This window comes from Triturus cristatus, chromosome 7 (genome assembly GCF_964204655.1).
Source record: "Triturus cristatus chromosome 7, aTriCri1.1, whole genome shotgun sequence".
Lineage (NCBI taxonomy): Eukaryota > Metazoa > Chordata > Amphibia > Caudata > Salamandridae > Triturus > Triturus cristatus.
The window spans coordinates 761,991,115-762,013,982 of NC_140590.1; the positions used below are offsets into that span (position 1 = coordinate 761,991,115).

General features: G+C 46.3%; 1 protein-coding gene across 15 annotated transcripts in view; it reads right to left on the reverse strand.

The window, feature by feature from the left end:
• The window catches only part of LOC146810485 (uncharacterized), a 144,127-nt gene that overhangs the window by 110,727 nt on the left and 10,532 nt on the right, over nt 1-22,868 (reverse strand). For 8 of the 15 annotated variants that reach the window (XM_085617486.1, XM_085617485.1, XM_085617490.1 and 5 more), the window contains exons 2-5: nt 19,311-19,355; nt 14,690-14,764; nt 13,332-13,406; nt 5,256-5,330 (exon numbers count right to left, since the gene is read on the reverse strand). In XM_085617486.1, coding sequence (XP_085473612.1) covers nt 5,256-5,330; nt 13,332-13,406; nt 14,690-14,764; nt 19,311-19,355 — 270 coding nt within the window. The remainder of the gene's footprint in view (nt 1-5,255; nt 5,331-13,331; nt 13,407-14,689; nt 14,765-19,310; nt 19,356-22,868) is intronic. The other 7 variants (XM_085617499.1, XM_085617487.1, XM_085617497.1 and 4 more) reach the window with 3 other exon arrangements.

Genomic DNA, 22,868 nt, shown 5'->3' on the forward strand with positions numbered 1-22,868 from the left:
GAGCACGGGGGGCGTTCCTAGCTCTAAAAGGAAAGTTGAGACAACCAAGTTAAGTTTCTGTGCAAGGCTACGTTTGGTGGGGCAATTCCAGGCGTAAAGCATTAAGCCAGACAGCCCTGGGAATTAGGCAGGCGTACGATTAGCTAAGATTTTGTTCAAACTGAGGGAGAGCATATCGACCACAAACAATTGTGGAACCAGAAAAAGCTTTACAAAGCAATGCTGTAGATTTACAGTAGAATGCTGTATGGATAGGCTTCAGGGATAAGGCCATGACCTTTCTGGAAGTGGCATTCTTCTTCGACCTGTGTCGAACTGGGAAAGGAAGTAAGGCGGGCTGGATAACTCCTTATTCTACCTGCGTTGGCACATCTTGCCAGGAGTGATTGTCAAAGGTTTTGCCTTCAGCCAGCCTAGGTTAACACCCATCCACTCCAAGCTAATTGTTCATGGTGGTATTGGGCCGCATTTACACAGCCCAGTATTTGGCCCCTGGGGTTGTCAGTGTCGTGAATTACTAAATTTCACTGAACTGGAGGTGTGGCCGGGTTTTACACTAGCAGAAGTTTGGGAGTGCAAGCCTCCACCTAGGGGGTGGCTGGCTGAATCGGATGAACTACTTCAAACGGTTCACAGCACTGCACGTGGGAGAGTGTCAATGACCTGTGCATACTTCAACCAGACACCCCAGAATGAGTGTCAATTACCTGTGCATACTTCAACCAGACACCCGTGAATGGCATGCCCTCATCTACATGGTAATAATTGAGAGAGCAGAGAGCGACCATACCTCTTGAATTTTGCACTTAAACTTTCTAGTAATGGAAAGGGCTTAACACCTTCTGAAATGAGCATGACCAGAGATGTGCTGCTCTCCACAGACATTTGACAGGTTAATGGGCAAGGCTAGCGGAAAAGCCAGATGTATTGTCGTCATTTAAGGCGGACGTGACCTAGGTATTGGCAAGATAGAGACACTGCCAACTATGAAGATATGAACGAAATCATCACTGGGGCTCACAACATATTATTTGATAAAATAAGAAGTTTCATTTTCAAGCCACGATGTCGGTGCAACGAATTACCTATAACACAGCAACACCGGGATAACAAGGACTGTAGGCTAACCTATTAACTCCTTTCAGCAGCAATAAAGTCCAAAAGCTAGCTTCTATTCAACAAGCAAGGAAATTGGTTACGCTGTCCCAGTGGAGAGTAAGGAAAGATTGGGATAAACAGCGGGACTAGTATAAGACTCTATCGTCGAATTTAATGTAACTTAATTTGCAAGTAGAAAGGCTAAAACGAGGAGATGTTGCTAAGATATGGGCAGTTTGTAGTAAACAATAGGATAATACGAAGTGAAAGGAAGAAAATTGAGATACCCGTGATGTCAGCTTGTGTTTATATACGTAGGTAAAGTGGTTAACCCACACGTTACCTTCACCCTGCTTATTGTGCTGTAGCTGTTGGGAACACAATTCCAAGCCAGGAAGGCACCTAATTTGGCCAATTGAAAAATCTTAATAGGATTGCAGGTCCATAAGCGCCTATTTCACCAATGCCTTGTTACCCATGCCATATTTTCCAGCCTGAGAAACAGATTTAGGTGTTGCTCTTCTCGCTCAGCCTCTCCTTGGAGCCAGGGAGGTGGGAAACGTTCACAAATTTGGTCCTCGAGCTGAGAGATGTATTCTTCGGCAGCTCAGTCAGTCATATTGGCTTTATCCGGAGTCATGATAAAAGCCGTCCATTTAGCAGTTACGTTAAAATGTTTTGTCCTGCTGAAAAATCATGCACCCCTCGCAGCAGCAGCAGCAATTCAGGAACCATGACGCTATCTATACATCACCTTTGTAGACAAAGTGGAAATTAAAACCTTCTTCGTGCTAGGATATGAAGGGAATTGATGGATTGACGAATTCAGCTATGGTTCAGTTCTGGCTCCATATGTAGGTGCTAGATCTTCCCATAATTACGTTAGGAAGATCTGCAGTGGCATCGCTAAGAAAGTTAGGAACACCAGTAACGTCTAAGCTGAACGGCAGTGGGGCCCAAAGACATCCTTTGTTAGTCTGCCCTGGGCTTCTGAGTAATGTTGCAAATTAATGCCGTCATTTACGGGTTACAGAACAGGACCCATAATTTAGCCCACTAAAAGCTGTCTCGCAGGGGCAGGGCACCTATAACAACGAAGGGAGGAAGGGGGGCTCTGGCAGCGACGAAAGCCTCCCCAGAGCTGTGGCGGAGTTACAGGGCGATCTGGAGGCAGAAGGGTACAGTAAGGGTACCTCTGCGACAGGCGGTACAGTAAGGGTACCCCTGTCCGGCACAGTAAGGGTGCCCGAGCCAAGGTCCGGGAGCCAAAGGAGGTTCTGCGAAGACCGCGACGGCGCCCCGTTAGTCCTTCGGGCGGGTGGGGGGCCTGACCAACTGGGGGTGTGCCACAACACGCTCCGCCCCCGTCAAAAGGGGCGGGAGTATGCGACAGATCACGTGATCCAAAGGATGATCTGAAAATATGTGCCGCACTGCAGGGCATCGACCCACCGTGCGTGCTGGCTCGACAGGCGGGCGGAGCAGCGAGGGGCTGCTTGCCCTGGATCGCCCGTAAGATAACCCACTTATCGTCATACTTATGTTGTATGAAATAAACCTGCAGCAGTTCTTCACCCACAATGAAAGTGTCAGTGTAATCTATGGGTGACGTCTGTGCATGCGTGTTGAGTGGAGCGGATGACGGTGGGGTCACTATGCCGCTGCCCGAGTCCTGCGCAGGGGGACATCAGCAGGGCAGCCTTCTAGTGGCTGCCCGTCGGAGCCTCCCCCCTTGCTCCGCCTCGCGTGAGGCCGCACCTCGGGGAGGCCCCCAATGGGATTGTCCGGGGCAGGCGTGCCACTAGGGTGGGCGAGGCTAGCCCCCCCTTTTTAGGCGCCTCACCCCCTCTGATCTTCCTCTGCTTCCGGCGCGCTCCTCCTGGCCACGCGCATTCCCACCCTTTCCGCTTACCCTGCGCAGCGGAGGTAGCGCGCTATTGGAATGTTTTAATGTTTTTTCTTGCGTTGCAGGCGGAGTTACAGGGCGATCTGGAGGCAGAAGGGTACAGTAAGGGTACCTCTGTGACAGGCGGTACAGTAAGGGTACCCCTGTCCGGCACAGTAAGGGTGCCCGAGCCAAGGTCCGGGAGCCAAAGGAGGTTCTGCGAAGACCGCGACGACGCCCCGTTAGTCCTTCGGGCGGTTGGGGGGCCTGACCAACCGGGGGTGTGCCACAACACGCTCCGCCCCTGTCAAAAGGGGCGGGAGTATGCGACAGATCACGTGATCCAAAGGATGATCTGAAAATATGTGCCGCACTGCAGGGCATCGACCCACCGTGCGTGCTGGCTCGACAGGCGGGCGGAGCAGCGAGGGGCTGCTTGCCCTGGATCGCCCGTAAGATAACCCACTTATCGTCATACTTATGTTGTATGAAATAAACCTGCAGCAGTTCTTCACCCACAATGAAAGTGTCAGTGTAATCTATGGGTGACGTCTGTGCATGCGTGTTGAGTGGAGCGGATGACGGTGTGGTCACTATGGGTTCTGTAGGGGAGACCTGTAAACAAACCATATTGTAGTACTTACAGTGTCGTAGTGAAGACTCCACAGGACGACCTACCCAATCTCTGCTGCCTCGGGAGTGGAGGAGCAAGAAAACTGAGCGACTTAAAACCCCCTGTGGTCAGAAACTCTCAGATGATTCCATTACAAGTGCCCAGGAAAGCTAGACCGAGACACGGATGTAATAGTATGGGCACCATCTTAAGTGAACATGGAGTCATCAAATGTGCTAGTAGAGGCCTCCGATCTCTCTGGTAGCCAAAAAATGTACGGATATTTGGAGAAGTGCCCTAAAAAAAACGGTCCAGCTCGGCGTTAGTACTGGCACCCAGGACTTGGAACGTGAGGGTTGCGCATGCGCGAACCTGAGCATATGGTCAGGCTACCTCCCCGCGCCATGATAGAGCAGGGAGGAAGGGGCCGAAGTGCCTGGTGTCTTAAGGGGAGATGCCTTGAGAATGCGGCGTAGAGGAGGGCGTGATACGCGCATGCGTGTCAATGCGGTCAAGGGCTTATCTCCTCTGGGCGCCTTCTTAAAAATGGAGGCTGATTATGCATTGTAAAAAAATTGAAACATTTGTAAACAGAGTGCGGTATCTACTGTTTGGGAACCTAAAACTATGAATGCCAAATCATTGCCTCTGGGGACAGTCGATTCTCATACAAGGGAATATATATAGAGAATGATATACCTAATAACAGGATTAAAGGGTGCCATGGTCACTGGTGTAAATATTGCATATGGAGGTAGGGACCATGGTGACTGTACACCTGCTATTAAAATTGACTAGGCAAGTGCCATATAGTAGACAGACAATAATGATACAAGTGGGTTAAATGTGGGGCTGCAAATCTAATGTATATCAGAGTATGCTTCTAGAGGTCCATAGGGTAATCCCTGTGTAGCTGTGTGCGGCCATGCCATATGAATGATGAGGCTGTGTGCAAATGCCTAATGTGAACTAAATGTTATTAGTGTGCCTCTCACTGGCACACACACACACACCCTGCTCTCATTCTACTTGCACCTGCACACCACATCCAAACCTCACTCCTCACGTCAGCTAAAAAGAAAAGAACTCCGACAAAGAGCCCCCCTGAGGAGCCCGTTGGGCACTGCAACGAGGAGCTGCCCAATGATGAAGCATGATACCTCCCGGGGTGTGTGATGGCCCTTGCTCCTAATAGGAACACTCCCCTTGACTTTCCTGGATTCAGCAGACTAGGAGACCTAGATCCCCACATAGGTTTAACTGCAAGATATATTTTCAGATCCACCACTTTTGCAGACCTAAAAGTTGAACCTCGTTAGGGAATAAGAGCTCATCCTTCTGAAGCTGACACACAAGCACAGTTTTGAGACGCGTCCATAAAGCACTATGTGGCATTCAAAAAAAGTTACAACTGTCTTCATTGTGCTACAGCAAGGGGCAGTCAGTAGTGCAACCACATGAGAGGGACAGGCTAACATTCATCACATCAGGGCTCGCATGTCTGTGGTGTGGCACCCAACATTCATCGCATCGGAGCTCACGTCTGTGGCAGAGGGACAGACTACATTTCAGCACATAAGAACTCACATGTCAGTGGTGTGAGACAGGCTAACATTCATCACATCAGAGCTCATACTTGTATGTAGGAGAACTACAAACCCTTATGTCCAACTTTGGCTTGAACTGATGTCTCTTCTGCCTTCGACTGGGGAATTGGTGCCTGTGTGGTTACTCCTGTTTTAGAAAGAATAGATGACAATATTGACGAAAGAAAAAGAAATTTAATAACTTTTCAAACTGATGGCTAGCTGAGAGGTTAAGGAGGAAACTTGGTGGATTAGTCTGCTTATTGTTAGTTACAGCAGTGAGTGATGCAGGTAGTCTGAGCAGAGACAGAGCACAGGCCGCATGAGGTGCTTCAACAAGAGATCAGTTATTCTAGTGGAACCGCAATGTCCTGGCCCGAGGACATGGACTCATATTTGGAGTGTATTTGAGATGTGTGGGGACATGGGGTACAGACCTCGATCCGTTCCCCTATAGGACTTCCATTACTTGGACTATTAGAGTAGAATGAGTGAGTGTAGAGCAGTGCAGTCTGTCTGTGGTGGAGTAGAGTATGGCAGGGACCCTGAGGGAGGGCATACAGGAACATGTAAATTATGAGTGTTTGGATGGCTGAGTGTGTGCAGTATGTCTGTTTGAATTTAATAGAGGAAATGTAGGCTGGAAGGGCTGTAGAAAGTAGCAGCACTGTTCCTAGACTCACCAGATCAGAAGAGAGGTATGCTATCCTTTGTAAGCATCTCTGAAGCCTGAGAGATGCCTTCAAGAATATGAAGCTAGAGTTTATTGATTTTATAGTCTGCAATATTGTTAGGCTTGGCAACTTTGGTGTGTTATTCCCATGTCTTTTTTGCTTCTGACCTCCTGGTTTTGACTGTGTGCTGCATTTTGTTTTTGCTGGTTTTAGGACTCTGGGCACTTTACCACTGCTGACCAGTGCTAAAGTGCAAGTAGTCCCTGTGTAAATGGTATCTGTAATTGGTTATCCATGATTTGCATATCTGAATTACTGGTAAGTCCATAGTAAAGTGCACCAGGTATGCCCAGGCCCTGTAAATCTAGTGTTACTAGTGGGGCTGCAGCACTGATTGTGCCACTCACATGAGTAACCCTGCAACCGTGTCTCAGACCTGCCACTGCAGTGTCTGTGTGCAGTTCTGATTGCCATGTCGAGCTGGAAGGTGCAGCCACTTGTCAGGCCCAAACCTTCCCTTTTATTACATGTAAAGCACCCCTAAGGGAGGCACAAGGTATCCACATTGGCAGGATGCAGTGTATTTAAAAGGTAGGACATGTACTGGTGTGTTTTACATATCCTGGTAGTGAAATACTACTAACTTAGTTTTTCACTATTGCAAGGACTATCTCTCCCATATGTCATCATTGGAGCTGCCTTGTAACCTCTTACACTTCCAATCGGGAAGAGATAAAGAGTTGTAATTTTGCCTCCCTGAACTCACAATTTCAAAATATATCTTTTAGTTAAGTTGGTTTTTAAATTGCGTGTTCGAAAATGCCACTTTTAGAGAGTGGACATTTTCTTGCTTTACCATTCTGTGCCTCTGCCTGCCTGTGGAATCCACGTCCGGGTTAGGATGACAGTTAGGCTGTTTGTGCATTTACTCTAGACAGTCACACAAAGGGAGCTAAGGTGTGGCCTGCATATCCTATTGGCCCGTCACCCGGCTGATGGGTGTTCCTGAAGTAGAGTGGTCGGAGGAGTTGTTACTGACACCTGGATAGGACTGTGCTTGTCCTCACACACATCTGTCTCCACCCTCCTGTAGGTTATCTAGAGCCAGGTCAGGGAAAGGGAGGGTCTTGTGCACTACAAAGACTTTCCTTTGAAGTCGCCTACTTCAAAGGCATAAACTGGTATAAGTACTGGACCTGTGACACCATAACTTCGAAACACTTCTGGACTAAGAGGACATTCTGCCAGGAAGAAGAGCTTGATGCTGTAGGAGGGTTGATGCTGCTAGTTGCTTTGTTGTGCTGGCCTGCTGCTTGCTGCTTCTGTCCTGGGAGTGAAAGGACTAGACTTTGCTTGCTCCTGCTTTCCAAGGTTCTCCAATGGCTTGTGCATGCTTGCTCCTGTTAAGAAGTCTCAGGGCCATAAAGACTTCACCTACCAGTGCCTGGACACCACTGCTGAGAGCCCTGACTTTGCCAAATGCAGTTCCTGGGCTCTTGGAAGTAGAATCTGGCAATCTGAGAAGAAAATCCACACATCCACTCTCAGTGCCTGACATGAGGCTGAAAGGACACTGCAACCAGAGTCCCAAGCCCTGTGTCACCGAAATCCATGAACCCGCGCCGACTCCGACATGGGCCCTGCTGTGCGGGTAAAAAACTTGATGCATTACATGGTTCGCGGCTGTGGAATTGACGCAGTGCCTGTTTGCTGCTACCACATCGGCACAGTGTGTCTGGATTTTTGGTGCATTTTCGCTGGGCACCAAGTTCTTCATCGATGTTGCCCAGCAGTAAGAAATGGAGGCCGCGTATCCACAGATCAATGCATCACCTCCGCTCACAGTAAGTAACCGATGCACCACCTCCCCTGGCAGTAAGGAGCCGACGCATCACCTCCACTGCGCCGCGGTAAGGAACCAACGCATCACCTCACCTGGCAGTAAGGAACCGACGCATCACCTTTTCTTTTCTTTTCCGGCAATTCACCTCCCCTGCACCTGTTTTCGTGTTTGATTTTGGTGCATACCAGGTACTTTGTGCTAAGAGAACACATCCATAGATCTCAATGGACTGAACTTATTTTACCTTTGAAAAGTGATATCTTTACCTGTGTATGTTAGATTTTTGTCATTTTGGTCTTCTTTTATTCAGATAAATATTGGATATTTTTCTAAACTGCTGTGGTGTATTTTTGTACTGTTTTCATTGTGTTATTGTGTGTGTATGTACAAATGCTTTACACATTGCCAATGAGATAAGCCTGAATGCTCGTGCAAAGCTACTAAGGGAGTGAGCAGAGGTTATCTAACCTGTGTAACCCCCTTACCCTGACAAGAACAAGGGTCCCTACTTGGACAGGGTGCAAACCGCTAGCAACCAGAGACCCGGTGCCTAACATTGGTGGGAACAGTGGGATTGTACTTGTGTTTGTACTTTACATACAGTGATTGGTTTACACTACTACCAGATTGCAGACCACTACACAACCACATACTGTATTGATTTTTCTCTTCTTTGCAACTGCTAAGTTATCTGTTGACAAATCATGTCTCAGTCTGGGTAGCCAGCAGTTCGAGCTTCAGAATCAGTGTTGGAGCTAGAGAGGTTGGAATCCTACACGGTACCCCAACTCAAAATGTTCTGAAAAGGAGCTCAAATGTCCTATCAGAGGTCTCACTATTAAGGAAGAGCTTCAAAATGCACTGAGCACCTGGTGGAAAGCAAAAGAGGCTGGTCGGCGCCAGAGGATGAGAATGAGGATGTGAAGGTGGAGGAGCACAACACCTTCCTGGGAAAGCAGCAGTGTTTCTCCAAGAGGTCTGACACCAGAGGAGCTGGAGGACAGGCGGTAGACCAGGAGGCATCAATTTGAGCTGGAGAGCCTCAGGATGGAGCATGAAAGGGAGCTCCAAAAGAATACATTTGGAATAGATGAGAGAAAAATGATATTAGCTCAGTAGGTGAGCTTAAAAGAGTTGAACTTGAAGGCCAAGTCCAGAACAGATGGTGGCAGCATTTTATCCATGAAATTTGAGAAAGTGGTGCACTGGCCAAGACATGTAGGGAAAGAGTATACCAAGGTAAATGACATCCAGAGATGCTTTCAGGGCTATAAGGCAGCGCTTCACATGAATGGGGTCTCTGAGAAGAATTGGGGGGCAGAGATATGGCATCACTTCACAGTGGATGGGAGGGACACAATGTGAGCCTTAGGGGGCAGACAGGACCTCACCTACCCTGAGATGAAGGCAGCACTCCTTACATGGTATGGTCTTACCCCTGAGAAGTACAGGGATCAGTTTAAACAGAGTAAGAAGCCTGATTCCCAGACATGGCTTGAGTGTGTGAAATCTTCTTGCAGAGCCCTGGATGGTTGGGTGAAGGGCAGTGAGGTAACAGATTACCAGGGGCTGTACAATGTGATTGTATGGGAGCACTTGTCTGGTCTGTGTTTTCCAGAGCTGCACCAGCACTTGATGGACAGCAAGCTTACTGTCTCCAGGAAGCTTGTTCAGGAGGTCGACCACTAGGTGAGTACCAGGGTCTACAGGAAGGTGTATGGGGAGACTCCTCCCAGGGAGGACAGGGTCCCCCGCAGCAGAAGGGAGGGGACAAGGATAAACAGAAGTATTCTCTAAAGGGCCCCAATCTAGTTCCCAGGGTAAGGATTGCTGCCCCTCAGGAAATAGGAAAACATGGTTCTCTTCAGGTAAACCTGCACAGAGGGATCCCGGAAATGCTTTGTGTGTGATCAGGAGGATCACACAAGAGGGGATCCCAAGTGTACCAAGCGGGTACAACCCTCTACTGGTGGGCAGACACCATGGATGGCCAGTGTATCGTTTGGGGAGACGTTGGGCCCAAGTGGGTGTAGTGACACAGCTGAGTTGACCCTTTTCTCGCTAGGGGACAGTGAGATGGTCCAGAGCACCTTCACACCGGATAACACTAAGAAATACAGGCAGTGGGTGACCATAAATGGACAGAGGGTAGAGGCTCTGAGAGACACAGGTGCCAGTGTGACTACTGTCAGGTGTCACCTGGTGTCTGTCGAGCAAGTGGTCCCTGGATTGCTTCACCAAGTAGTTGCAGTAGGCAACAGCGAGTGCTTTTGCAAAGTAGCTCAGGTTCTCTTCTTTGAGTGGGGTGGGGGGATCGCAGGTCCTTTGAAGTTATCTGTGAGCCCATCCATGCCTGTGGATTGTCTGCTAGGTAATGACCTGGAACATACCGCCTGGAGGGAGGTGGAATACATGTCCTATTTGAAGATGTTGTGATTACCTCAGTGCACTTGCCTGACCACCAGTCCATGGCAACCCAGGGTGATCAGAAAGACCTGGAGCCTGAAACAGTGGCACAGGTGTCTGCCAAGAAGAGGGGTGTGGGAAACCCGCTCCTGAAATTCCCACAGTCCGGGAGGAAGCTGAACCTGAGGGGGACGTCATGCAACCTACAGGTGAAGAAGTGGACAGACTGGGGAACCTGCCTGAGCTGATCCATTGGCAGCAGGAAGGGGTTCCCACCAGTGAGGTGTTCTGCACTGCACAGGAGAAGTGCCCTACTCTTGTGGGTCTTAGGCAGCAGGCCGAAAACCAGGCAGTGGGCAATAAGCCCAAGTCTCACCTGTTCTATTGGGAGAATGATCTCCTCTATAGTGAGCTTAAGGTGGCTGAGCCCATATGCTCCATTGCTTCAGAGCCTTCCTACTGGGTCTGGCTCATAACATGCCACTGGCAGGACATTTGGGAAGGGCAAGACCTTTGACCAGCTTGCCACCCACTTTTACTGGCCCCATTGTAATGCCTTCTGTAGGTCCTGCCAGACTTGCCAATCGAGTGGCAACAGTGGGGGGAGATGTAAGACTCCCCTGCAACCATTCCCTGTCATGAACACCTCTTTCAAGCAGCTGCAAATTGACATTCTGGGGCCTCTGGATCCCAAGGCAGCCATGGGCAACAGGTTCACCCTGGTTTTGGTGTGGTGCACCATGCCACCCAGTACCGGGATGCTATACCTCTCAGGACAGTGGTGTCCAGGGCAGGGATGGGAATCTTTACCAATGTGGGTTTCCCCAAGAAGTTGGTATCTGACCGGGGTACCAACTTTATGTCACTGTACATGAAGGCCATGTGGAGGGAGTTTGGAGTTAACTACAAATTCAAAACCCCTTACCACCCCCAGAGTAATGGGTTGGTTGAGAGGTTCAACCGTACCCTGAAAGGCATGATTGGGGGTCTGTCAGAACCCATAAGGGATAAGTGGGATGCCCTCTTGCCATGCCTTCTCTTTGCCTACAGGGAGGTACCGCAGAAGGGGGCTGGCTTTAGCCCCTTTGAGCTGATCCCTTTGAGAGAACCTCTCAGTTTGGTCAAGGAAGGCTGGACGCAAGCTCCTAGGAAGCCACCCCAGGCTGTATTAATTTACATGCTGGCCTTCTAAAAACAGACAGCCAGCTTCAGAAAACGCACTCAGGTGAACCTGAAAGCAAGCCAGGTGGACATGAATTGTTAGTACGACCAGAATACTACTTTGGTTGAGTTTCAGCCTGGTCAGAAGGTGTGGGTAATGAAGCCAGTAGAGCCTCATGCTCTACAAGACAATTGGTCTGGCCCATATGAGGTAAAAGAGTCCAAGAGTGATATCACCTACCTGACGTGCACCCCATACCCCGAGCTGATGAGCTCATTCATGGGCTGGGAGCTGCCAAGTTCCACCGTAGGTCTGATCTAACATCAGGGTACAGGCAGATTGCCTTAACCGAGGGGGCACAGGAGAGGTCAGCGTTCTCAACACCAGAAGGGCACTACCAGTACCAGGTCATGCCTTTCGGATTGAAGAACGCCCCTGCCACATTTCAGAGGTTGGTCAACCAGGTCCTGGCTGGATTTGAGAACTTCAGTGCCGCCTACTTTGACGACATTGCTATTTTCAGCTCCCGTTAGAAGGACTACTTGCCCTGCATCTGGGAAGTGTTGAAGGCCCTGCAGAAGGGAAGCCTCACTATCAAGGCCAGTAAGTGCCAGATAGGACAGGGGTCTGTGGTGTACTTGGGGCAGCAGGAAGTAAGTGGCCGGCTGGTGCCCCTACAACCCAACATTGATACCATTCTGGCTTGGGCATCCCTCAAGGCCCAGACAGAGGTGAGAGCCTTATTTGGTCTCACCGGGTACCACCGCAAATTTGTAAAAGGGGATAGCACCATTGTTGCTCCCTTGACAGAGCTGACTTCAAAGAAGCAGCCACGTTAGGAGATCTGGACTGAGGCATGCCAGACTGCTTTTGGTTCTTCTGAGAACTCTGGGCTGCCTTGGACCTTGGAGTCAGGAGGTGCTTTACTGAAGGATCAGTTGTTCTAGTGGAGCTCCAAAGTCCTGTCCCAAGGACATGGCCTCATCTTTGGAGTGTATTGTTGACGTGTGGAAGGACATGGGGTACAGACCCCTGCCCATTCCCATCTTGGACTGTCTGTTCCCCTCTAGGACTTCCACTATTTGGACTGTTAGGGGGGAATGACTGAGTGTAGAGCAGTGAAGTCAGCATGTGGGCGAGTAGAGTATAGAAGGGCCCCTAAGGAAGGGCGCAAAGTGTGAGAGGTTGGATGAGTGAGTGTGTGCAGTATGTCTGTTTGAGTGTAATAGAGGAAATGTAGGCTGGAGAGGCTGGAGGAAGTAGCAGGCAGGAACAGTTCAAATTGAACATACAACTGCAGCACTGTTCCTAGACTCATCAGATCAAAAGAGAGGTATTCTATCCTGTGTGAGAATCTCTGAAGCCTGAGAGATGCCTTAGAGAATATGAAGCTGGAGATTTTATATGCAGCAATATGTTCATTCTAATGTGCCTAGGAAGCCACTACCTGTAGGTCAATTTTCATTGACACACATTGTAAACAAAAAATTCACTTTTTTTTACTAATATTGTTTAGAGAGAAGTAAGCATTAAACCATCTGCAGGTTTTAACTGCAATATATAATATTTCCAGATCCATGCAGCCCACTACCAACATTTTTCCCTTTTGCAGACCTAGAAGGTGAGCGGCGTTCAGGCGTTAGGTCACCCTTCCAAAAGTGACACACAGGCATGGTGCTGAGAAGCGGCCATAAAGCACTACTTTGCATGCTAAAAAAGTTATAAATATCTAAATTGTGCCACAGCAGGGGGAAGTCAGCAGTGCAACCACATGAGAGGGATAGGCTCACATTCAATCAAAGCTTACATGTCTGTTTTAGAGGGCCATGCTAATATTCATTGCAGCTCACATGTCTGTGGTAAGGGAAAGGCAAACATTCTTTACATAAGAGCTCATGTCTGTGCAGAGGGACAAGTTAACATTCATAAAATCAGAGCTCCTTTATCTGTGGCTAAGAGACAAACTAGCATTCACCACATCACAGCTCACATGTGTGTGTGGTAAGGGACTGGTTAACATTCATTGCTTCAGAGCTCACACTTGTACGTAGGAGAGCTACAAACCCAGATGTCCAACTTTGGCTTGAAGTGATATCTCTTCTGCCTTGGTCTGGGAAATTGGTGCCACTGCAGTTACTCCTGTTTTAGAGGGAACAGATGACAATATTTATGAAAGAAAAAGAAATGTAATCACATTTCAATCTGGTGGCTAGCAGGGAGGCGAAGTAGGAAACTTAATGGATTAGTCTACTTATAGTTAGTAACAGCCGTGAGTGACTGCAGACAGTCTAAGCAGAGACAGAGCACAAGACGCAGGAGGTGCTTTAGTGAGAGAGCCTCAATGTCCTGGTCCGAGGACATGGCCTCGTATTTGGAGTTCATTGGTGATTTGTGGAAGGACATGGGCTAGAGACCTCCTCTGATCTTTCCCCTCTAGGACTTCCATTACTTGGGCTGTTAGGGGAGAATGAGTGACTGTATGGGGGAGTAGATTATGGTAGGGACCCTGAGGGAGGGCCACAGGAATGTGTAAAGTGTGAGAGGTTGGATGAATGAGTGTGTGCAGTATGTCTTTTTTAGTGTAATAGAGGAAACGTGGGCTGGAGGGGCTGGAGGAAGCAGTAGGCCGGAACAGTTCAAATTGAACATACAACTGCAGCCCTGCTTCGAGACTCACAAGATCAAAAGAGGGGTATGCTATCCTGTGTGAGAGTCTCTGAAGCCTGAGAGATGCCTTATAGAATATGAAGCTGGAGATTTTATATTCAGCAATATGTTCATTCTAATGCGCCTAGGAAGCCACTACCTGTAGGTCAATTTTCGTTGACACATATTGTAAACAAAGAATTCCCTTTGTTTACTAATATTGTTTAGAGAGAAGTAAGCATTAACCCACCTGCAGGTTTTAACTGCAATATATAATATTTCGAGATCCATGCAGCCCACCACCAACATTTTTCCCTTTTGCAGACCTAGAAGGTGAGCGTCGTTCAGGCGTTAGGTCACCCTTACAAAAGTGACACACAGGCATGGTGCTGAGAAGCGGCCATAAAGTAATACTTTGCATGCTAAAAAAGTTATAAATATCTAAATTGTGCCACAGCAGGGGGAAGTCAGCAGTGCAACCACATGAGAGGGTTAGGCTCACATTCCATCAAAGCTTACATGTCTGTTTTAGAGGGCCAAGCTAATATTCATTGCAGCTCACATGTCTGTGGTAAGGGAAAGGCTAACATTCTTTACATAAGAGCTCATGTCTGTGCAGAGGGACAAGTTAACATTAATAAAATCAGAGCTCCTTTATCTGTGGCTAAGAGAAAAACTATCATTCACCACATCACAGCTCACATGTGTGTGTGGTAAGGGACTGGTTAACATTCATCGCTTCAGAGCTCACACTTGTACGTAGGAGAGCTACAAACCCAAATGTCCAACATTGGCTTGAAGTGATGTCTCTTCTGCCTTGGTCTGAGAAATTGATGCCACTGCAGTTACTCCTGTTTTAGAGGGAACAGATGTCAATATTTATGAAAGAAAAAGAAACAAAATAACATTTCAATCTGCTGGCTAGCAGGGAGGTTAAGTAGGAAACTTCGTGGATTAGTCTACTTATTGTTAGTAACAGCCGTGAGTGACTGCAGACAGTCCAAGCAGAGACAGAGCACAAGACGCAGGAGGTGCTTTAATGAGAGAGCCTCAATGTCCTGGTCCGAGGACATGGCCTCGGATTTGGAGTTTATTGGTGATGTGTGGAAGGACATGGGCTAGAGACCTCCTCTGATCTTTCCCCTCTAGGACTTCCATTACTTGGACTGTTAGGGGAGAATGAGTGAGTGTATGGGGGAGAATATTATGGTAGGGACCCTAGGGGAGGGCCACAGGAATGTGTAAAGTGTGAGAGGTTGGATGAATGAGTGCGTGCAGTATGTCTTTTTTAGTGTAATAGAGGAAACGTAGGCTGGAGGGGCTGTAGAAAGAAGCAGACAGGAACAGTTAAAATTAAAAATACAACTACAGCCCTGCTTCGAGACTCACCAAATCAGAAGAGAGGTATGCTATCCTGTGTGAGCATCTCTGAAGCCTAAGAAATGCCTTTCTAGAATATGAAGCTGGAGTTTTTATAGTCAGCAATATGTTCATTCTAATGGGCCTAGCAAACCACTACCTGTAGGTCACTTTTCGAAGACACATTGTAAAGACAGAATTCACTTCTCTTAATATGAATGTTTAGAGGGAAGTAGGCAATGATATTACTGCAGGTTTTAACTGCAAGACATAATATTTTCAGATCCATAAAGCCCACCACGACCATGTTTTCCTTTTGTTGGTCTAGAAGCTGAGTGGCGTTAGGGAACAGGAGGTCATCCTTCTGAAACTGACAAACAGGCTGTGAGAAATGTGGTTGTTGGTTGGGGGGGGAGTTGGAACACTACTAAAACTTCTTTGGGCGAGGATGTAGCCTTACGGCTAGAGCCGTCACCCTCGAAGCTGGGGAACCGGGTTCGAGGCTCAACATCCTGTGGTTCTGGGCAAATCACTTAATCTTCCGTGCCTAACAAAAATGAAATTGTCCATCTGTAACAAAACTGGTGCTCATGTAAAGCGCTCTGATGCCTGATATCTTCAGGTTAAGTTGCACTGTATAAAAAACAACAGACACAATCCTTGTCAGGGTGAACTGCAAAAAGTCACTAAATTAACCTGTTCTCAACCCTCTAGTAGCCTGGCCCAAAAGTAAGTATTCATGCGGTACTTAAACAATAATAAACTTAGAACAAGAAAAATCCCACACCAATTTGGAAAAATAGAGTACAATTTAAAAAAAATAAAATGACACCAAAACAAAACAATTCAATAAGTAGAAACGGAGTTATGGATTTTTATAGTTTCAAGTAAAAAATAGCACTTAAAAGATCAAACTGTCAACCACAGACATTTAATCGCGCAAGACAGGGCAAGGTCAAAAGTTAAGACTGACTATGATGAAGGCGGTTCCGATCCACAAAGTGGATTGGGCTCAGTCTACCCTCGGACTTAGAAGAAGTTTTGAAGAAAAATGTCTGAGAAGGGAAAGGCAGCCATGGTGTCCGTGGAGGAGGAGCTGCTGGACAAAGTAACGGTAAAGATTTCTAAGTTCAGACTTAGTCTCTTTTATGGAAGTTGAAAATGTCCAGTGGGGTGGAGCTGCGGGCTATAGAAGACGATGGCTTGACGAGGCCGAATATACCTTCGGCAAGGAACCACTACACAGGATTTGCTGCTATCAAGAAGAACGTAGCAGGAGCTGCTACAAAGTCAGGCTTTGGTGGATCGACAAGCAAGAAGGTCCCTGTCTGCTCTTGGTTCTCAAAGCACTTTTTGGCACAACATCTTCTAAGCCCCAGATTTTAGATTTGGGCTTTCTGGACACATCTAGCACCACTTCCAAGGACCCGGGACTAGATGGTGCCACTTTGAGGGTCAGGACATGATTAGGATGGGTCCAGGTGTCGGTTCAAGATGGTTGGAGCCTTTTCCGTCCCTGAGGCTCTGATCCGGAGGCCAGCCAACTATCCCTTGGAGATAGTCTGGAAGACTTGGGTTCAAGCAGGCAAGCTGGTCTGGAGCAGCAGGGCAGTCCCCTGAGAGCACAGGGCAGGCTTCAAGAAACAGGGTAGTCCTCTTGGTGCAGCAGGAATGCCCTCTAAAGTACACAGCAGGCCATAGCCAGCAGGACAGTCCTCTGAAAGTCCTTCCACAGGTCCAGAAGTGAACTGAAGAGTGGGTCTGAGGGTCTTAATTTTATACCTGGTGCCAGCTTTGAAGCGGGAGAAACTTCTGGACTTCCCCCCCCCCCTCCCACAGAAGTGTCTGATATTTCCTGCCTCCCTGCCCAGGTTCCTGACTGTCTGCAGTAACAATAGGCTAGTGCGAAGTTATTTGTGTGTGAGCTGAGGCAGAGTCGTTGAAGTGCAAGCAGGGCTGTGACCAGCTCCACTCCCTCATCCAGCTCAGATGGCCCATCCTGCTAAAACCTAGTCCCTCTATTGTGTGGCTGTCTGGGAGGAATGCACAAAGGCCAACTACACCTAGTCATATGACACAGGAAACAGGCTGCAAGAACCAAATAGGGCAAGAAAATACAGATTTTTTAAAAGTGGCATTTTCAGTCTTGTGACTTAAAATCCGACTTTACCATCAAATGATTATAAATTACAATTCCTTAGACACCATACATGACATTTCTACCTGCTCCCAAACAAAAGGTATCACTTATTAAATGTAATACGGTAACCCAATGTTATTCTATGGGCGAAGTAGGCCTCACAGTAGTGAAAAACGAATTTGTGAATTTTTCACTACCAGGATATATAAAACTTAAAAGTACATGTCCAATATTTTAAATACACTGCACCCTGCCGTAAGGGCTGTTGAGGGCTTGACATAGGGTGACTTATATGAATTACAAAGTGAGTATTTGGCCTGGCATGGGGTTTATTTTGCCAGGTCCAATTGTCAATTTAAAACTACTCACAAGCTTCACTAGTAGGCCTGGGACATGTTTTAAGGGGCTACTTAAGTGGGTGCCACAATAAGTGCTGCAAGCTCACTAGTAGCATTTAAGTTACCAGCCCTGGGTATATGGTATACCAATTTACTAGGGACTTATAAGTAAATTAAATATGCCAATCGGGTATGTCAATTTTACCATGTTTTAAGGAGTAAGCACAAACACTTTAGCACTGATTAGCAGTGGAAAAGGGCACAGAGTCCTAAGGCCAACAAAAACTAATCCAAAAAAACAGGAGGGTTAGCGGAAGACCACCCTAAGGTCGATAGGTTCAACACAGTCATGTTCCTGAGAAGTGTCCATAAAGGACTATGTGGGTGAGTACAGAAGTAACAGATATGTGAATTTTGCCACAGGCTTCAACAAAATCAGACAAATGTGTGTTGATGTGCTTTTCTAGTACCTTGCTCAGCAGAGGTAATAGCGAAATGGGTCTTTAATTGGATAAATCTTCCATAGGGGCTTTAAGATTTTTCAGGATCGGAATTATTTGTGCTGCTTTCCATGCGGAGGGGAGGATGCCCTTTTCTATAGAGCAGTTCAAAATTGAGCATATAGGAGCTGAAAGTTACTTGGCCAGCAAAGAGGTGATCTTAGCAGGGATGATGTCTAGCGGGGAACCAGATTTTTTAGTTCTAAGTATTGTCTCTACATCTTCGGGCTTGAGTGCCGTGAATGTATCTAGCCTCTGTGCATTATCTGCAACTGCGTAGTGGTTAGCCGTGGATACGATCTGAGGGCTTTCAGTTGCAGTAATTTTATTGTAGATCAATTACATTTTTAGGGTAAAATGTATTGCAAGTTTGTCACATAGAGCTTGGTAGGGTATTTCTTCTTTATCGCATGCCTTGGGGTTGGTGAAGGTTTTTAGGATCTGATAGAGGGTTTTAGGGCCATTCCCTGCCTGTTCGAGTTCTTCCGCTATATGGGTTCTGCGAGCATATTTAATGTTTTTATGGTATTGGGCCAGTGCTAGTTTGTATCTTTCTTTATCCTGTGAGTGATGTGATAAACGCCAAAATCGTTCCAATTTTTTACAACTGCTCTTTTCTGTTAGGAGATTGGGAGAGAACCAAGCTGTCTGATGACGCCTGGCTACGCTGGAGCATCTTTTCAGCGGGACCAGATGGTCGTTGGTGGTTTTGATGGTAGAGTTAAAACAAGCTAGGCACTCCTCCACATTATCTGTATCAGACTGTGTGAGTATTTACATGAATAGCCGTTTAAATACTCATTTTTTTAATGTAATTCTTTTACAGATGCCACTTCCTCTGATTCCACATGCAATGTGTAACGCTGTGATGTCACTTGCATACTGTCCAACTTAGTTAGTCCTCCCAATTGTTTTTTTAGAATTTATCCCCTGTTTCTAGGTGGTAGAGGCAGAGACAAACATGGATTTCAAAAGAGCTCACAAGCCCTTGTGAGAGGAAAAGACACCAAGTTACCACGTCTAACAGGTGAATGCATGCATTTGTGTAGTGGGATCTCACCTGTCGGGGGCGGTGATACTGTTTCCTGCTTTGTTCGATCTACAACTAATTAAATAGAAAAGAAATGTGATTATTTACTGAAAATATAGTCTAGTTTAGAAAGGGAAGACAAGACATGACACAGTACTTACAGATTTGCATTATCATGCAGAGCGAGCAGCTTTTGAATTCCTCAATTCCATGTGTACTTAGCGTATCCTACCTAAGTTTTGACTTGCATTTTCAGGTCCCAGAGTTGCCCATTCCGCCATTCAACCATCCTCGGAAAAGACTTTCATCAACAATCATGTATTCCTCAGTTTCCACCACAAGTTCATACATAACACATTTGACAGTGATCTCTTCTCTTGTGCACATGAGCGGTCGGCAGCAAGCTACCTTCCCTCCCTTTCTGAATTACATCCTGTTATAAGCTCTGCTTCACAGTTCTTCCCTGACAAGATCCTCTTAATTCCCATTAGTGCACACCTCTTTACAAAGTCCCTGAAGTCCAGTTAACCAGCTACTACCACCTGTTAGCGGGGAATTCTGAAATTATTTGAGCTTCCTCCAAGTTTAATGCGCTGACCCAGGGACCTGAGCCAGAAATGCTCAACCGGAACATAAACCAAGGCGATTCCGAGGTCACACGACGACCCTCTGTAACCCCTCCTCAGCTCAGACCTGTGGTGTCCTCACCAGCCTGGGTACCTGCCAATGAGTACGCCACACACAGAACTTAGTATTACATGTTTTTATTCATGCATGTAACTTCGAACTCAACATTCTAAACCAGCCTTCATTGCATTCCACTCTAACAATTAAGTTACAGCTCTACAGAGTCCATTTTTTAGTCATAAGGGCACGCAACACACTACATCTCCCCCTTTGTTAAGTAAAAAAGTAAAACATTTTTTACAAAACATAGACACATGTACAATTAGCTCTCTTGAATCAATCTTTTTGGCGCTTTAATTGTTCAACCTCATCTTTTTTTTTTATTCCGGAGTTTTTTATAGCACGAACCGACCCAAAGGTATCAGGTATCAGAGAGATTTACATGAGCACCCGTTGCGTTACACATGGACACATTCATTTTTTTGTTAGGCAAGGGGAGATTAAGTGATTTCCTCAGAATCACATAATGTTTAGCTTCATTGCCGAGACTCGAACCCGGTTCCCAGATTTTAGCTCGACTGCCCAAGCCGTTAGGCCACAACCTCTCTATCTTGTCTTGGAAACTCGGAACTGTTTCCATCAATGTCTAGGATCTGCGTCGATGGTGCGGAGGCAACAGCAGTCACTAATGCTTCAGAACTAGTCTCTCTCTTTCAACATGTAGATCTGATGAACGATGAGTTAAATGTCGCAAATGAGAAGAGTCTCTGGTAATAACCTTCCCAGGGCGCTAGGCAGTCACCATGTGTCCCTTGGTAGACACCACTTGAAAAGGTTCTGCATCAAATGAAGCATCAGCTTTTCTTTTACGCATCTGCTGGGCGAGCACTTGACCTCCTTTCTTAAAGACGATGTTCTTCGCATGTCCTTTTTTGTCAGCATTCGCTTTCATCTTTTGTTTATGAACCAAGTCCTTCTCGTGATTTTTCTCTCTCTGATAGATCCACTGAGGTATCTTGGTTGTCAGTGCTTTCCCGAACATCAATGTTGCAGGACTTTCACCTGTGGTCGAGTAAGGTGTTTAATGAAAAGTTATTAAGGTAGAGTTTAACACAGTTTTTAAATTGAGCTTCTCAAGAGTAGTGTGTTGCAAACCTTTCTTTAGCGTACTCATAAAGTGCTCAACAAGTCCGTTGGCCTGCGGCCACAGAAAGGTGCTCTGGTGATGCTATAAGAAATATTCGAACTCTCGACTGTTAAAAAGCAGGCCATTGCCAGATTTCAATATGGCTGGAAAACCCCATGGCACAAAGATACTATCTAGTCTCTCAATGACTAGGTCTTGAGTGGTAGATGAGAGATCTTCAATTAATGAAAATTGTGAAAATTGTGAATGCTCATCCACAATCACCATCGGGTGATGTCCATTGTCAAGTGGACCGAAAAAGTCAATGGCTACCCTCTTCTATGCATGCTTCGGGAGTTCTGACATGTTTAAGGTGTGTTGCGTAACTTTTGTAGAAAGGCATTTGCATAGATGACAGTCCTTTAATTCCTTTTCAACCTGCTCATCAAGCTACAGAAACCAGACATTTTGTGGCAACGATTCTACGATGTCCTTCATGGGCCACTTCAATCATTTTGTGTCGCAGACTCTCCGGAATCAGGATTTTGACTCTCGCAGTATAACTCCTTCCTGAGGTATGGACAGTTCATCTTTGACATTTTTGTATTTTTAATATTCACCATCACTGTTGATAGGTCGAGGGTGTTGGTTCCATGACTGATGTGTAATTATATCTTTCAACTTTAGCATGTCACTATCATGGCTCATGGTAGGGATAATCTGAGCAAGCAAAATGCAGCTGGTGTGTTTGATTTTACAATGAAATTGAAAAAGGCTTCAGCCGTCTTGGATGGAGTACTGTGACCCTGTATAGGTCACTCTGGAAAAGTAGTCAACAGGGTTGTGACCCTTCCCTGGATGATGCACAATGTTATAATTGTACTCCTGCAATTGTAGTCCCTATCGTTCAATACAAGGAGACATCTTGGCCTTTGCATTGCCAAATATAGTCAGTAAAGCTTGATAATCAGTTACCAGCATAAAAGGCCTTCTGTACAGGAATACCTGGAAATGTTCACAAGCCCATACCATGGCTAAGCTTTCTTTTTCAGGTTGTGAATAAGGACACTCTGTTTGGTACAAACTCCTACTTGCATATGCCACAATATGCCTTGGAGCATTCGGGTGTCTGGTGCTATGTAAGGATTGCGCCTAACCCAACTGGGCTAGCATCGACAACAACCTTTGTATGAAGATTCGGATTGAAATATGCCATTTCAGTAGCATTCTTAATGCTTGTTTGATTTTCTCACATTCATGTGACCAACAAAATGAAACATTCTTTTACACCAAGTCTCTTAATAGAGCACTTACAGTGGCAAAGTCTCATATGTATCTGGAAAAGTAACTGGCCATGCCAAGAAATGAATGCACCATAGAAAGATTTTATGGGGGATCAGGACTTGACATCGCTTGTACTTTAGCAGGATCGGTTGTCATTTTTAAAACAAAATAGATTTGAATAGCATATTCAGTAGTAAAGGCATCAACCGTTGGGGCTTGGAATCATCTGATGGTATACACTTATGCAGTAAGATATTGCACAAGAAATCATAATAAAAACATGATAAATCACTTATGTAAGGCATTTGTTCACAAATCCACGATCAGTGTCGCTCATCCCTTGCAACTTCTTCATAACAATTTTAGAACCGTCGGCAGGACCGGGTGTCATACCCCCATTGAAAAAATATAGCCAAACAATTTTAGCTTTGTTTCATGAAACTCACACTTGTCTGCATTCAAATATGTAGAAAACGTTGTAATGTACCTGCAGTTTTCTTTGAGTTCCAACTGATGATAACCTTTATTCAAATCAAGGTGAGAGAAGATAT